This window comes from Nymphaea colorata, chromosome 13, assembly GCF_008831285.2.
Source record: "Nymphaea colorata isolate Beijing-Zhang1983 chromosome 13, ASM883128v2, whole genome shotgun sequence".
Taxonomy (NCBI): Eukaryota; Viridiplantae; Streptophyta; class Magnoliopsida; order Nymphaeales; family Nymphaeaceae; genus Nymphaea; species Nymphaea colorata.
Window position 1 is genome coordinate 17,930,545 of NC_045150.1, and position 18,012 is coordinate 17,948,556.

The 18,012-nt window shown below is 36.2% G+C and overlaps 1 protein-coding gene across 7 annotated transcripts; it reads right to left on the reverse strand.

Moving 5' to 3' along the window:
• Nucleotides 1-213: 213 nt before the first annotated feature.
• Nucleotides 214-15,100, reverse strand: LOC116266821 (protein FAR1-RELATED SEQUENCE 5-like). Of its 7 annotated transcripts, XM_050081252.1 has the most exons (8): nucleotides 14,594-15,100; nucleotides 14,406-14,510; nucleotides 13,788-13,856; nucleotides 10,266-10,375; nucleotides 7,278-9,644; nucleotides 5,184-5,692; nucleotides 3,311-3,505; nucleotides 2,352-3,213 (listed from the first exon to the last, which is right to left on the reverse strand). In XM_050081252.1, exon 5 carries the CDS (start codon nucleotides 9,518-9,520, stop codon nucleotides 7,367-7,369), a length of 2,154 nt encoding a protein of 717 aa, XP_049937209.1. In that variant the 5' UTR covers nucleotides 9,521-9,644; nucleotides 10,266-10,375; nucleotides 13,788-13,856; nucleotides 14,406-14,510; nucleotides 14,594-15,100; the 3' UTR covers nucleotides 2,352-3,213; nucleotides 3,311-3,505; nucleotides 5,184-5,692; nucleotides 7,278-7,366. The 7 variants fall into 7 exon arrangements, with proteins under 7 accessions (XP_049937213.1, XP_049937209.1, XP_049937207.1 ...); XM_050081256.1 differs by lacking the exons at nucleotides 2,352-3,213; nucleotides 13,788-13,856 and adding an exon at nucleotides 214-521; XM_050081250.1 differs by lacking the exon at nucleotides 13,788-13,856.
• Nucleotides 15,101-18,012: the final 2,912 nt, after the last annotated feature.

Here is an 18,012-nt window from a genome sequence, read left to right on the forward strand (position 1 = left end):
CTCAAAACTCCCTATAAGAATGAGAAGGTATACACTGATCTCCTCATCAGGGGAATATGAGGTTCGACATTGTACCATACAACATTAAATCACATACGGAGGCATCTCCACATCCTGACAACTATTACAAACAAAAAAACACATCTGCAACAAACTAACCAAGAGTCCTACTTAGAGTGTCTGCCCATACAGAAACATAAATAACAAAATTCAACTATTAAGAGTCTTACATAGACTGTTTGCCCATACAGAACTGTACTGTATCAAACATATATCAAGAACTAAAGATAAGTAATCCCAAGTGAAATTACATATCAGAAAGCAATCACAAGAAAATCTATGATTAGATTTTGCCATCAAAATGACATTATTCATGAGAACAGTTGGTTTCCTACATGCTTAATAACATTGACAGCTTCTATGCACAACTCTCATCTCAAGAAATTCTTGGAAGCTTGTAACAAAAAATTGCATTGGTATCATCTGTCAGCTGTCAATAGCAGCATTTTGCCTTGAGGTACCTAGTAACAAAACGAAAAACTGTTCAACACGCTTTTTCCTATCGGTTTTGTTGTTACCAGCTTGGTGTGCAAATATTAGGCCAAGATGGAAGTATTTCCTTTACCAGAAACCCTAGAACATTTCTTACTAAAAACAAGATTCAAACATCACAAATCCAACCAAGGCACTACAAAAGCTGACCAAAATTAATAAGTTCGGGGAGAGCTGAATTAAATACATTTATAACAAAACCACATGGTTGGGATCAGTCATCAGCATGAGGTAGATCGCTTTTTTGGTGAAAACTCCCATTAAAACTGAACCAATCAAGAGCGAAGGTACGTGTAAGCTGATTGGTTATTTCTGTTTCCCTCTGAGACCAAACAATGAAATCAAATCTTGCAACCAGGAAGATGCTCTGTTCTTGGCACCCATTACGTGTTGTCTTGAACCTAGAAAACATTAGATGATTCGACTCTTCAATCTCACTATTTGTTGATAAAGGTAGCCCATTTTACAGCTTATTGTACAAGTGAACTCTAGGATAATGTAGATTTCCTTTTTCTATAGCCCTTAGTATTCTCTTCTGGCTTTCTCTTTTGAGCAAGCTCTCAAAATTCAATTGTTCAGAGAATGAAGTTTAATGCTAACAGCCAGTGTCTCTCTCCCAACCCCTCTCCGCCCCTCCAATGTCTAAAGATAGATACAAGGATGTCTAAAGATAGATACAAGGAGGAAGGGAGAGAGACAACAAGAGAAAGAGAGAGAAGAGAACCCCAAATCGACGCAAAGGAGCAAAAACCCTAGTTACTACAAATCAGAGACAAAATAGAGGGAGGGGCAAGAGAGAAAACAAGAAAAAGTGAGAAAAATGGGAACAGAACCTCACCTAGAAAAAGCTATTCACAACAATAGAGCACGATGGAGCTCCTTGCAGCAATGAAGGTGATTATACGACCCGTCGTCAATGGAATGAAGGAAGCAAGACCTATCGGTTGATGGAATTGAGGGAGTATGTTTAACCATTTCAACAAACAAAACAAACAAACAAAACTCCCACAACCCTCTGCATCTAAAGAAGCAAAAGGAAAAATCTCGCAGTGACAATCCCACGGTGCCATCAAAGTGCTAAGACCTTCTCAAAGATGAGGCGAATCACAGCCATCATCACAGTCGGCAAATTAAAAAAAGAACAAAAAAGATAACACATTAGGAGACAATGTCCTTCTCTCCAACCATTCCTAGCACATCTCCTTGCCCAATTCATCAATACCCAAGAGAGGAAAAGATGATGCCAATGATGATGATGACTAAGGCGAAGAAAAAGAGTAGGACTGAGTCCAAGTTTGGACTATGTCGGTGTTTCTTGCCATGTTCAGGCATCCCAGAAACAAAATCTCAGCAAGGACAACGACCACAATCAGGAGGGGCACGAGGATGCTTCTCGACCGCTATGATTCTGACAGTGATGCCCCAAATCAAAACCACGAGGGGGAATGAAGACGAAGAGGAAGGGGATGAGAAGACCAGAGAAAATCAAAGGCTCACTCTCTCCAGATCTCCTCACCTTAGTCGAATTCTAGAATTTCATAAGTTGATCATATCTCTTTCTCCACAACCGATCCTCCCATGCAAATCTCAGACGACAATACCTGCTCAGGCAAAAGGTGATGGTGACTATGCTGGCTCAGGCAGAAGGCTGAGGCTCAAGCAGGAGATAGAGCACCACGCTGCTGCAGCTGAGGCGGTACGAGAAAAAGCAGAAGCCGCTCTAAGCCAGGTGAAAGTTAAAAGTCGGACCCCCAAGGTCCACGGGTCCAACTTTTTACCCAGGTAGCTTTCAACCAGGATGACCCCAAAAACTGGACGAAATTTTATTGCCTTTCATGGAGGAAGGGAAGTCCTACCAATTCCCCTCTACAGTGTTTACCTTGCATACAATGTATAAAAGCAGTTCTGGTGTCTGACCCCTGCATGTCTAAAATTTAGCAAACAATAGATATGCTGACAACACAAAAGTGCTAAGGCCAGCCAAAAACCAGTAGAAGTAGTCTAGATGTGTTTGACTAAGACTAACGGAGAACCAACTTTTTCCACTTGCACTACTCCAAAATTTCTGTCAAGAAATGAAAAGCTGCCCAAGAAGCTCCCAACCCCAATATACTAGCATAAAGAGCCATTGCCATGCCTCGCAATGCATCCAGTATCTCATCATAAAAGAACTCTGGCGATCCCACCTGAAGGCCATTAGCAAGTCCAAACAAGAGGCACTGAGGAACCAGCCACCATATACAGTTTCCATTAACAAGTCAATTAGACCTGCATCTTTTACCAACTTTTAATCTCCTTTCAACTCCACAAGGGCAGCTACCACCGTAGAAACTATTCATGAGAACATTTCAATACCAATCCCTTGGAGCATTGTTATGCCAGAGAAGATGCTTGTGACACACCTAGCGACTGGAACAAGATTTTGATGATAGATTGAGATGAAAAGCATTAGAGATGCCAATTTAGCTCTGCAATGTTGCAGCAGGAACCAAGAAGCTGGGAACAATCTGCCTTGCTTTGTGAAGAAAGTTGGCAGTTATGCAAACAATATATCAAATATGTAAAACCACAATGGGATCAGGTTTCGAGCTCCTTTAGCCTCTTCCAGTTGCACAACATAACACACACACCTGTTTCTCTCTTTGGACGGTGAAGGGCTATCTGAAACAGCACAGTAGCTCTATGAACGAAACTAGGACAGAACAAATAAAATATGAAAAAATAAGCATAAGCACATCATAAGTTTTAACTAAGGCACCTGACACCAGAGATGGCAGCATCTTCCAACATGTGCTACATCATTCATTTTCCACATATAGTCTGTAAGGAGACAATTATCCGAGCCAAATTGGATCATCTATGTGACAAACTCTAAAAGAGGATGACAGAAACAAGAAGACCCTCACGCAGCCCATGAATGCTTTGTAGAGAGTCATGGCCTGATTTCCAACACCTGCTCAAAAAGTGACTATTAGTAATACATTATATGCTTGCTTAGCAGCTTCAGGTAGTGCAAATGGTTTACTATCACATGGATGCAGCTTATGGCGTGACTTGTATACGAGGAGGCAATGGCAGGAGTTCAAGTGGAGAATCCATGTGATACAGACTAACAGGTTTCTCCTTCTGGACTGTCATCAGTTATATGAAAAAGAGAAAAGTCTTAAAGAGCAGAATCATCAGACTGTGAGATAAGATTGACACTCCAATTCAGTGTCAGAAGGGAAAGAACTTGAAATGAAGAATGATCTACGGGAGTCTCTTACTGGCTATGTCACATAGGTACGGGTACGGGTGCAGGTACAGGTGCAGGTACGGATGCCGGTGCGGGTACGGACTATTTTTAAAAAACTCGGGTGCGGGGGTATGGCCGTACACACACATGCACATATACATCTATATGTCAAAAAATTTCAAACAGAATAACATATTCGCACATATATATATCAAAAAATTACAAACAGAATAACATATTCATAAATCATAATCCAAAATTTATCATTTTTGATTCTCATTCTCCTCAGTCGCAAATTTACTGCTCAACTGAGGCCGAAGAAAATCACGCGTGTACAGAAGCATAAGCACAAACAAAAGAACAACATAAACTTTTACATAACAAGATAAAGGAGCTACCGAAGCAAAAAACGAATCCCAACACTAGGAAGCAAGAATGAAGAAAAAAGAGGGAAGTGGGACACTAAAATGAAGGTTTCAAAAATTTTAATGTTAAAATTGTTTAAAAAGTTAAAATGTAAAAATCATTAACATTAAAATCGGTCAAATTTGGACTGTCAACTTTGACCGAGTTTTAAAAAGGTCAAAAATGACATTGGGTGCGTTGACCGCACCCGGTCCGGTCAACGCAGTACCCTGCCATACCCAAGGCCGTACCCGTACCATGCGGGTACTCCTCCTTAGGAGGAGTACCCATGTGGCTGATCAAAAGAAAAGTAGATAAAGGCATATGTATATGATATCTTCAAGCTTTCTAAAGGCCTGGAAGCAATAATCAACTTAAGTGATCCTGCTCATTGTTACGTACAAAGCAGACTCCAGTCTCCTAAATTCGGGAACTTAAGAATAGATAATGAGCAATGCCAATGGCAGACAGTATAGATGACATGAAACAAATTTCAATTATCTCAAGAGGAAATCGGTTCATCTGCTACTCAAAAGCATAATGGAGTGTAGAACTACGTAGGAAGGGTAATTGGTAGATGAGTCATTCAATTTTCACAAAGATTGGCATTTCTAAAAAATGCAAAAAAAAAAAAGAAAGAAAAAAACTAAAAAAATGTGAGAAAATCGTCACATGCTGAAAAATGCTACAATAAAATTTTATAATGCGTAAAAAATTTTTGAGGTTTATTTTGACATTTAACAACTGTTTTGAATTTTATCTACATGTTTTCATAAGAAAAAAGGTAAAATACAAAATTTGATGTTTTCTGTTTTTTCATGTTTCTTATTTTTTAATTTTTTTTACAACTTTCTTGCAGAAAGAAAAGCTTCCACTTAGTACTCAACATCAAAGCTCACCAAATAGAAACTCAAGAATAAAATTCATGACAACAAATTCACACTTCAGTCAGCTGGAAAAAGTCATTGACAAGTTTCTGCACAGTTCAAACCTGAGGCAGAAAAAAAGAATCACATGAGCGTTTGGCTCTTTTGCTGCCCATCTTGATCTCTGAATTCCTGCAACAAAAACTTGTGCTATCCTTGTGAATGGGGTTTCTCCTTCACCTATCTTCAAAGAATAGATGAATGTCTCAACCAAGAAAACTACAAATGCCACAGCCGTGAATACGCATAGCCGCCCACATTCAAGAACCAAACCAGAATTTTCCTGAGTATAACTAATTGCAAGAACCGTGCATCCAGGTCCCAAGAACGTCCTGAAGTACGACCAATTGAAGACATTTTGGACTTCGGCTCTTCAATTATTTCTTTTCTTTACCAAATTGGTCTGCACCAAATGCCTGAATGCATGACTTGTGTGACCTTCACCAAGAGCAACCAAGTAGAGGAAGAAGAAGTAGAAGAGGAAGCCCACTTGAAACTTGGATGCACAACATGAAGATTTATCACCATTGCAATCAAATGAAAGAAGGGCAGATACGATCACCAATGTTAAGACCTGCAAACTTGCACCAATCTCAAGTATTTAACATTTAAAAATGATCACAACTGATTCTAACAAACCAATAATTAGGAATAGAACAAACTACTCCAAGACATTCAGAGTTTGTATCTAGTCTAAGAGATAGTTCGAGTGATTGTGGGCCAATGCGCACTGGGTAGATCTAGGCCAGACAAATGAAGTTCTGAAAAGAGAAAACTGCTAAAACTATTTGTAAGTTTGATGGATCTCAAACTAGGAGATCCAAGTCCAAGAAAAGATGATAAGGATAGTGGCATGAATGAAGGTCTTTCATCTTCTCAAAAAGTTTTGAAAAATTGTAAAAACGCTCTGCTACTAAGAATTGCAAATTTCTACCTGTGAAACCCTCCCCAGTTGATGGTGAAAGCTACAATTTTAGAGTTTTCAGATGAAGAAACGATGTATATCACAAGATCTTTAAGAGAATGTTAATGGACGATATCAAAAACCTTATAACAATGCTACTTTGTTGGTTTCACGGACTTTTGCAAAGCAAAAACAGTTCAAAGAATGTAAGACAAATGACACCAATACACTTCTCTACTTCAATAAGAGGTAAATAAATCAATATTTCACCATTTCATGAATGTTTCTAAACATAAAAGAAACATGAAACATTTTAAAAATCAATTTATGGTTTTGGCAAAGTCATAACTATCAAACCTCAATATCTTTGGAGAGAGTTTGATATGCCATTAGTGAAAGATAATGAAAATAGCAAAACTTCTTTTAATGGATTTTTAAAACTATAACACAAATCAGAAGTTCTAGAGATAATATTGAACATAAAAAGATTGTTCAAATGTTTTACACAACTTGCCATTTAAATGTGATTATGAAGTTGCTGCAATTAAAGAATCAAAAAACTTACCTGCATTGTCATTTCATGAACAAATGGGTTTCTGAAAACACATGAAAAGTGAACACTTGAGTACGAACCAAAGAAGCTGAAACAAGCATTTTAATCTAAGCCATAGTCACTATCATATACGAATTTTAAACAGTGAGGTTTTTTCTTGGGTATAATACACCAAAAGTTTTTTTTCTCAGAAAAAATCCAGGAAATTTTAAAACAAGTAAAAAAAGATTGTAAAGGTAAAATGTGAAAAATAAAAAGATGCAAAAACACAACGAATGTGAAAAAAAAAACCAAAAATGTGAAAAACATGAAAAAAATGCGAAAAGACATGAAAAAATGAGAAATATGGAATAAACATGAAAAAACATAAAAAAAACATGTTTTTTCCCTTTTTTCGGCCAAAGCTTTTTTCACGTTTTTTCCTGAAAAAAAATGTTTGTGATTATGATCTAAGCTAAATGTTAAGAAGAAAATCACATTTAAAGAGTGCAATATAAAAGAGGTAGCAAGAATCAAAGACTATCAAGAGGTCCAAGAAGTTGAAGAAGTAATTTCAAGTTAAGGTATAACAATGTAAAAGTCTGAATCATATTCTTAAGTGTGCAGGCACAAATCGAAATATTGCAGACTCAGATGCAAGAGTGCAAAATTCCAACTCATTCTCAAAAAATTGTAACATCCATCAATATCAACTAGGTTTACCTCTAAGTAATTAAACATAATGTCAACCGTGGATGGATTTTCTTGTATTAGTCAAGGGTTATGGGCTGGCTGCTGCAACTTCACAACTTTCACTCACAAAGACGTTTTATTTGCATGTGCATGTTTCCAACACTTCTCAAGGTCTTTTTTTGCATTGCAATTACATATTGGTACATTTCTTCACTCTTTGAAGCAATTTCAGCAATATGCAAGAAGGTGCGACACAAATGCTGGTATCGTGATATAGTACGACATCTATCAACCCTCCCAGTCATAGGGATACTGGAAGCATTCAACAAGTCGGTCTTAGCATTCTTGGTCCATCGTCGCCACACATAGGCTGTAGGTATCTCTTTGATATTCTCTCGATCTAACACCTTCATTGCATGGCAACACAAAACTCCACTAAATTCAAACTTCCTGCAGGAGCACTGAAGTGTGGTGTTTTCTGTGTTGTATGTCACAACACAGGCTTCTACATTGTATCTATGCACATTGTCATTGCAAGAAATTACGTCTATTGTACAATTTATTGCTGCAACAGCTTCAATTTTCACCCACTCAAACACAGTGGGTGTATATACATCTACAGCACGCATCAATACCTTGATTCCCATCGTCACCGGAACAGTAGAAAATGCTTTGTAATCTTGTTGCAACTCATTCTTTCTAAGATTCTCCAAAAATGATTCATATTGCTCAAGAAATTGAAATATTGTTAAACATGAATACAAATTTTTTTCAAGGATTGCATGCGTACTCTCAATCCTTTGGACACTAATCATGTCAGCACAAAAATACTGTCGGTCATATGCTGGTGACCACTTCTCTTTGTCTTTGTACAACTTCTGCAACCATAAATTGTTGTGTAATTGGTACTCATCAAGCATTTCATTCCATGAACACAAAAAAGACTCTTCATCCTTTGACTTCAACATGCATTTTGAAAGGGATTCCTTGAATCCAGATTGATGGCTAAAAATGTGTCCTACATTGTTTATTGCATTTTGAAATATGTGCCACGGGCAGAAACGTTGATTTGCATTTGGCCACACCTGTGTTATGGCACTTGCAATGGCACTGTCTTCGTCTGTTAACACTACTTGTGGGTGCACCCCATTCATTGCCTCTGTAAACTGTGCAAACAACCACACAAGACTCTCTATTGTCTGAACATACAGAAAAGCACTACCAAATATGCAACTCTGGGCATGGTGGTTCACACCCACAAATTGTGCAAAGGGCCATTTATTAGTCTTAATCTTCATTGTAGTATCAAAGACAAGAATATCATTGAAGCATGTGTAGTCTAATCGTGAACGAGCATCTGCCCAGAAAATGTTCATTACATATGCATCCTCATCCAATTGAAAGGCACTATAAAAGCCAGGATTCATACTCGACTTCTTTTGGAGATAGTTTACAACAGCATGTATTTCTCCATTTCCCATAGCACTCTCTCTCCTTTCTTGAAGGTGATTCCTTAGGTTAGGCGATGTTAGTGATACATTCTCATGTCCTCCATCCAACTTGCTGATGTAGTTGTATGTTTGCCTTGGAGTGGTACCGATGTCAGAAGCTAACTCTTCAATTGCTGCATGAGCACGTTTTACCTTTCGATGTGACCTCAACATGCGAGCAATTGTCGGAGGAGCCAAGAGGTGGTTGTGATCAGCAATGAACGTCTTAACAACAAATCTGCCGTTCGAAAGCCTCCTAATTACCATCTTTGCAGGGCATCCACATCTTGTCGTCCCTCTATGAATTTTGTTGGCTTTACTATGTTTCAGCAATCCCTCCTTTGAACATACATATGTCTTCCTTACAACAATCCCTTTATCATTTTTATCTTGGCTATCCTTTCTTACACTAAACCCATGAGTGAGTGCATAATTGTTGTAGAAGTTGAATGCATCTTCGTTGTCACTGAACTCCATTCCATCATGTGGAGTGTCAAACTCATCACTGCCTTGTATGTGCATTGGCCCATCCAATGAAATACTTTCCTCTAGTCCATGTGCATCAAGATTATCCTTGTGTGTATCAAACTCACCACTCGCTTGTTTGTGTATGTCAGCATCTATTGGAACAATTTCTTCTACTTCATGCACATGGGAATGATCCTTGCATGTATCAGACTTACCACTACCATCTTCATGCATGTCTGCATCTACCAAAATACTTTTCTCTACTCCATGTGCAATAGGTAAATTGCTCTTTTTTTCAAGTATGAGTGCATCCATTTCCACCTCACAACATCATCTACAACCAAGCTACATCCTTACACCCTTCTCGACCATCATGTCCTTTGGGTCATAATCCCACTGTCGTCAAGATTGACACCTGCATTTGGATGCCATAATTTATCTGCATATCATAAGTCATTACAATGGTAAGAGTCTTATAAAAGATGCAAGCTAAAGTGATAGTGCTAACTGCTAAGTTACTTTACAAATACTAACAATAGAAAATGATAGTATTTCATAGTGACCATTTTCAAACAATCATAAGTCTATTTCTTAAGTCATTACAATGGCAATATTGTCTAATAAATTATATGAATAAAAACAATGATGTATGGCCATTGTGCATACATTATGCTAAATGAATGATAGTGTTCTATAGTGATAGCTTTAAAGGTACATGTATTTCACTACTAACTGGCCACGTCTTTAACAGCTAAAAATGGCCTGTCATTATAATGGTAACAGAGCATCAACAAATCATGTGAGCTAAATTACTAAAATGACAGTGTTTGACACTTTACACATATAAGATGCTAGAGACTAATAGCATTTCAAAGGATGCTAAGTGTGTTATAGTTGTTCGGACTGGATACAAAATGCTCAAGCAATGATAGCGTCACACAAAATATCTATAAATGATAGCATTGCTACAGATGCCATCCAAGTACAAGACGACATAAACAACTAAAAAATGCCAAGGATACATGGAGTAAAATTATGAAATTAAAAAACTAATGCCAACCTATAAATATGCTCTCTTTTATTGATTGCAGTTGTGAGTCTTGTGACCAATCGACATCAGCTCCTCTTAATGACAAAATCTCCGTCACTTTTTGTGCCTCAATGGGTCACCTACAATGTGTATTAAATGGCATAAATACTCATTATTATGAGTAAATCAAATAAATTTCTGTAAGATAAACTTTATCTTGCAGCTTCATTCAAAGGAAAGTAATGCCTAGCTTGTTTGCTAGCTATAGAAGCCCTAAAAATTATCATCAAAAGAGAGAAAGGAGGAGTAGCAACATGAACATCTGATATGCATTTGCATAAACAAAAAAGCAAGAGGATTTGTTGAAATAAAAAGGGGCACTTTATGAATCAGGGGCATTTTCAAAAATCAACCAAGGGCATATTCCAAATGTGATTTTCTTTCTGAAATGAATTGAGACATTTCCTAAATGCCCCTTGGTTTTCTTTGGCGTCAATGTCTGAGCATTCACTTCTAATAGGGACCATGCACTCACTTTGTGCCTGTTGAGGAACATTTGTTTATTATCCCGCAAGGTAGACCGCCCAAAGCCTTTTCATTGCAAAACTGAATCAAGGCATTTCCAAAATGCCTTTTAGTTTTTTCTAGTGTCAACCCCTGAGCATCCACTTCAATGGTTGGGACAGTAAATTGGCTTTACACCCATTGAGAAATATTTACTTATCAGCCCACGAAGGTAACCGTCCAAAAAGTTTCACCAGATCCCACATCTCTTTTGATGGTTCTGAAAAGTTCTCATATTTCTGAATTTTTTATGCAGTTGTTTGTTACAATCAATGTTGTAAAACGTGTATCGTAAGCCGTATCGGTCGGGCTTTAAGATACGCCGTATCGTAACGTATCGTAATCGTATCGTAAATTTAAAAAAAATAATAATAATAAATCAGAAAAAATTAAAAAAAATCGGAAAATTCATAAAAAAATCAGAAAAAATTAAAAATAATAAATTATTCATAGAAAACATGTTTTAGTCTTTTAGATAATGATAGACTTATTATTTTGCTAAATGCTATAAACTTACGCGTTCACGTGGACGGTTCATCATTCATACTTCATAGACATCAAAATTCATAACAATATCATTTTTTTCCATCTTCATCTTCATGGTTTAAAAAAGCCCTTTTCCTCCCAATGGGAATCAGCCACCCATGCACAAATCCATGGTTTAATAGATGATTTCACGGTGAAAATCGATGATTTCACAATGAAAATCAATGATTTCCCTCTAAGGTAGAACAATCTATAGATTAGAAATGAAGAATGGGTGGGTTTTTATAAAAAAAAAAACTCGAAAAAATGGGGTTCAAGCCCCCCTTTTAGAAATCAGCCCGTATCGCACGGATCGTGCGATACATGTACGATACACCCCCATTTGCAATACAGGGGGTGTATCGTATCGTATTTTGTAAACGATACGATACGTATCGTACGATACGGCGTACAACACTGGTTACAATTGTTCCAGAACAAGAGGAAGCTTGGACTTTAATTGAAGGGAAATCCAGTTTTTGGCTTTCTTACTAGCAACTTTGAAAAGGAATGCTATCAAAATTGCTTTCTGAATTGAATCAGAAACATCTGAGGATTGATTTAAATTATGTTTTAATTTAAAAAAAATCAAAAATTCGGGAAAAAAAGGCGACCATTTTTTTTTAATTTGTTTTTTTGTTATGTTAATATGTCAAGTTATTTTGATTGACTATTACTAATATTTGAAATGTGGAGAGTAGTAATATAGCAAGCATAATCAACTTAAACAATCAAAAATTAATTGTCGAATTCATTGAATATGCAAAATCAATAGAAGAAGGTTAACCATACTCATTAAATATAATCTAAAAAAAAAAAATCTAATCTCTAGAAGAAGAAATGCAAATCCGCAAGAAGGCTTTAATCCATCTTCCATATGTACTTAAAGAAAGACGTAATATAATAAAAAAACTAACAGTATATAATAGTATAAATATAAGTACACAACAGTAACAATACATATAACTATATAAGTACATAACCATAGTTACCATACTAACGTATAAATATAACATGTATCAAAATACTACACATTATATAACAGGTCATATCTATGTCACAACAGTACGCCAAAAAGACCCGCGTACCCATACCGGTAAGCCGGTACGGCGGTACGTTATGGTAGGTTGGATCTGGTTTCGGGTCAGAACCAGATCCCAACCACAAAAAATCTAAAAAAAAAAGCTGCGACCGTGCGACATTGACACTCGTCTCCTCCCTCCCTCTCGACTTTCGACAGTTCTTCCGGCGGGTGTTTGGGCAGCTGGAGATGGACGGCGGCTGACGACGGATGGCAACCTGCGACCAGCAACGGACGGCGACCGGCGATGGACGGTGACCGGAAACAGACGGCGTGTGGGCGATGTCGACAGCAGGTTTTTCATTTGTTAGTTTGTTTGTTCCCTTTTGATTTTTAAGGTTCCGACTTCCGATCTGCTTCATTCTTGCGGGATTTGTTCTCTCTAGTTTCCCAAAATTGGTGGCAGATTTCGGTGGAATTTCCTGCTCCTTATTCATCTGTTTTGAATGTCATCATCTGTTTCAAGAACCTGCTCCCTGTTCATGCCGTATTGCCATGTTTTGAGTTTTTTCCATTTTCTTCGATACATTCAGTTCTCAACGTTGATTTCCTGCTCCCTGTTATGTTCGTTTTCTCTTTTTTGTGAAAACTGTACCTTGCAATGCTTGAAATGGACCAATAGAACACTGTTCATGTTGTGTTCTGTTATGTGTGGCTTTTTGTTAGGCTTCATTCCCCTGTGCTTCAGACACGTTCCCTTGTCTGCTTCCATTTGCTTTCATATGTGGTTTGCTGTTAGGCTCTCTTCCATTTGCTTCATATGCAAAACGCAAGTGGTTTTGCATATGCCCTTGTCAAGTTTTCAGACATGTTCATTAATTTGATGTGATGATATCACATGTTTTTTCAAAAAAAATTATTTTTTTAATTAAAAATATATAATTATCGATAAATATCACCGTACCGCCGTACCAAGATTTGCGAAAATGTCGTACCCGTACCCATTTTCTCGTACCAACACCCATACCCGTACCTATGTAACATAGGGTCATATAATAGGTTGATGCAATATTATATAACAGGTATAGCAGACTGTACATAACATATATGCATATAACACGTATTACAATATATATAACAGGAATAACAAATTGTATTACAATGCAATTTAACATTAATAGTATATATATAAATATAAGTTTATAACAGGTATAACAAATTAACAATACATATGATATAAATACGTAACAACCATACTGATGTATACATATAACATGTATGAGGTATCACAATACTATATAACAGACTAAGTGACTAACAGTATATACATATAATAGCATAATCAACATAACGATACATTAAAATAAGCAATCAATACAAAATAAAGTACATAACAATATACTCAATTAAGAAACTTTAATTGAAATGGAAGGTGACTTCACTTTTCCATGGACTAGGCGTGTTGGCGCCTAGGCGAGCTTAGTCCAGCTTAGTCCACGCCTAAACGAGGCCTTAACAACATAAGGAAAAAGTAATCTTAAATCAAACACACTTCAGAGAAAAAAAAATAGAAAATAATAAAAAGAATGTCATACAATCATTAGTGAGCAAATGAAATAAGATGTTTAACAAAGTTAGTGAGGTTGGAATTCACGAAATTACGTGATCTCATCACTGCACAGGCATGAACATTTTTAATTCAATACATCAATTGAATATTACATTGTTCTTAACCAATCCTTGTTTTCTACAAACGCCTGCTTTCTTATTCATGAATTCAAAAAAAAAAAAATCCTAACATCAACGAATAGTCCTGCATGAGCAAAGAAGACCTAGAACTATCAGTCTGACACAAGCACAGATGGTTAAAACTAGAAATTTTACCTGAAAAAAACGTTAATGGCAAACTTTGCACCTGCAGACAGGTGCACAATTTTCTGACACCAACACAGATGAGAAGGGAATATTGGAACCAAGAAGGGCACCATATCATACTCTAGATTGTACATTCACAATATCAGAGGACAAGAGAGAAAGAGAACGTTCCTCAAGAAACATACCCTTTCCGGCGCCAGTGTGCTTCAAATGATGGGCGACCGAGAACCGACGGTGGAGGGCCGGAATGAACTGGAGGAAGGTTACAGGCTGGCGTGGACGATGGACGACTGACATCCAAGGTTAATTAACAAATTATCTGCTGCTGTTGAGTGAACAAAGAAACACCGGAGGGAGAGGGTCGGACAAGTACCTTCCTGAGGCAGGTCGATGACGAGTCCAGCGCGGGTCAACAAGCAGTTGCCTAAGGCGGAGGCGGTGCTCTGCTGAATCAGAAAACACTGACGCTGGAACTGGATGGCCGGAGGAGGCTGCCGCTGCTGTACTGAATCGATTCACGGAGAGCGAGGGAGGCGAAACTCGAAATAGGAAGACACAGATCTTAAAGGAAGCACGGTTAGAAGCTCAGGCACCGGCCGGCCGTTTACGGCGAGGAGAAAGGCGGGGAAGGAGGACGAGTGGGAAGAACGGAGCCTATAACAGCGCCCAGAGCCCTGAATCGAACGAAAACGCGATCAGAAACACCTGGAAGTGCTTGTCGCGTCATTTAAATTTCTTGAATGGCAAAATCGGGCGATTCGATTTGAATCGCCCGATTCCTTCAGATTTTGCCGATTCAGCAGTCCTGAATCGATGAGTTAAGTGGGAAAATGCTTCACTTTTTCTCTTTTTAGATATCAAGCAACATCAAGTTCTTATGCACATATTAAATCTTACTCCGTGTTTTTAGATAATGTCGGTGACAGCATGAATTGTAGAAATGAAAGAATGCTTTTATATATATACATATATATATATATATATATATATATATATATATATATATATATATATATATATATATATATATATATATATATATATATATATATATGCTTTGTTAGTAGGGATGTTAATGGATTGCATTTGGATAGAATATTCAATTCAGTTGCTTCAAAAAAAATGAATAATTGATCGAATTCTAATTTAAAAGATGACGCCTGACAGGATTTGAACTCGTTTGAATAAATACATAACCAAATTATGAAAGTTTTAAATGAATATCGTATATCTATTATTTAGACATTTTGAGAGTTGGTTTTTAATATATCATAATATGGTGAAGATTTGGCTGTATATTTAAAATTTAGTTTAAAATTGTGAATTCGAAAATCGGATGCAGCTATGGTACAAGACTTATATTCGTTAGTATTTGAATGATAATGTGTGAAGGCCCGATAAAGCCAATGACTGCCAATGGATAACACCACTATATAAATCTTGTTGTTGTCAATGGATGCCAATACTGCTTCAAAAAGGTTGAACATGAAAAAGAAAAAAATCAACATCCAATTAAGAAATCAGATTAGATTCAGATTTAATAAATGACGTTTGATCACATTCAGATTCGACTTTGAAATAAATATTTGATCAAATTGGGGTTCACATTCGAATTTGCTTTTAAATAAATATTGTATATTCAATATCCATACATTTTAAAAGTTGATTTTCTACATATGGCAATACTATTCAATTTCGTTTGTCTACTTAAAAGACAGATTTGGATTCGGATGTCAATTTGAATCGGATTTGGATTTCAAATTTAAAAAATTGAAATTTTACATGGTAAAGTATTCCTGTTCGAATTCAAACATGAATATCTGATTTATGAGATATGATAAAAGGTACATTAAATTCAAATCCAATCCGTACATTGACATCTCCAGTTGGTACCCATCGGCTTGTATTATTGTTCTATTTTTTGTTTTAAACATTCATTAAAAACTACTTTAACGTATTGTAAATTAATTAAAAAAGAAAATAAATAAGCCCATGTCCTATATCATATTAGAGGGACCAGTATAATACATATCCATTAATACTTTTTTTTATATAGGCAAGAAAGACATCTAGGCTGTGGGGTCAGATGGGTATATGCTCCATGGATATTTGAGGCAGGGTTTTTTATTGGAGTTGTCTATGTTTTAAGTTTAAGTGGCTTGCTAATAAGGAAAAGATTATTGGATATGTAGTACTGAAGTTATCTTTTTATCAAAACTATTCATCCTATTTTTTGTTACAAGGATTCTTGTTTTTACAATGTCATTTTTTCGTCCTATCTTTTTTTTTTCTATAGTAAACTAACATTGTTTTTCTTCCAAACAAAATTTACAAGCTTCAATCGTGCCAGATTTACATTAGAATCTAAGTTCCATGCTTGGGTAACCATTGCAATATATGCATGGGTGGTCACTACTCCTTGATCTATGTTTCCACTTGTGTTCATGTTCATGTTTATGTTCTAATTTAGCTAAGGTTCTTGAGATGTAATCCATATTTACCACAAAATCATTTGTTTAATTTCGTTTATTGTTTTTGCTAAACTTCAATGTTATCTTTATATTCTTGCAAGTTCGCTAGTTTACTTAGGATAGTAGCAAGTTGGTCTCTTAAATATGTTTGGTTTTCTAAAATTTCCTTAATGATGTTATTTCTTAATGTATCAAATATGGGCTGCCAAAAGTTCTGATTCGTTAGGTTGTAGGATTTTAGGTTTTGTGTTGGGGTGATATGTAGGTTGGTTATGCTATTTAGTTGTTGAGACATAATATTATTATCTTCATTATGAAATAAATATTTTTCATTTGGAAAGTAACAAGTATGGCTAAACTGGTTATTTTTTATAGTACTTTTAGATTTTTGGTACAATTCTAAGTTTAAATATTATAATCTATTCATATGATAGTATAATAAAAAGCAATTAATATTTCTAACAAGTATAGTTATTTATCTTTCTTGCTTCAGAATATATTCATTTTATTTTCAAATGAGTGATAAGAAAGATATTTACATACATCTAAAAGAAACTAGAACTTATTAACGAACTAAGTAGATATGAACCACCTAGCAGTTCTAATAAAATAATAGTCCGACAACTAAATATGATCATTATTATGATAACAAAATTAAGTCAAAAAATTAGTCAACTCGAACGAACTATAAGCAAAAGTCCAAAACCACAAGGAGCAAATTTAGAAATAATAAAAAAGCTAGACAATCTTAATATAGGAAATGGCGAAGTAAAGCATACCCATGTTCCTAAAAGTATTGCTTTTTGTAGGAGATAATGACCGCAAGAAACTGGTCTTAGTAGAACCCTTAGTAATACAAATGAAATAAGACAAATAGATGAAAATTTATTAACTAGAATGATTTGAAGCCAAGGTCCTAGCTCTAAAAACACAATGCTTTCTTGACTTATGATATTGATGTTTTGATGTTCAGTGGTTACACAGACTTCTTCCTCTCTACTTATTCTAACTAATTGAGGGTTTATACTCCAGAATCTTGTCCTATATAAGGTTCTAAGATTTAATAGAGTTATTTGATGATTATTATAGATTTCTAACTCTCCGTTACATCTATTACCTCTTTCAGTGTTCTAGAGCTAGGACCTTGGCTTTGATACCAAAAAAAGGGGGTTGGATTTGCATGTCAAAAGCGTCAATTCGCTTTTATAGTATGGGAGACAAAGGAAAACTGGGAAGGAAAAGAAGAGGGGCCTGGAGTGAAAACTAAAGTACTCAGAGCGATGGATGGATGAATGTGGATACAGAAGTGGATTCTAGGGTG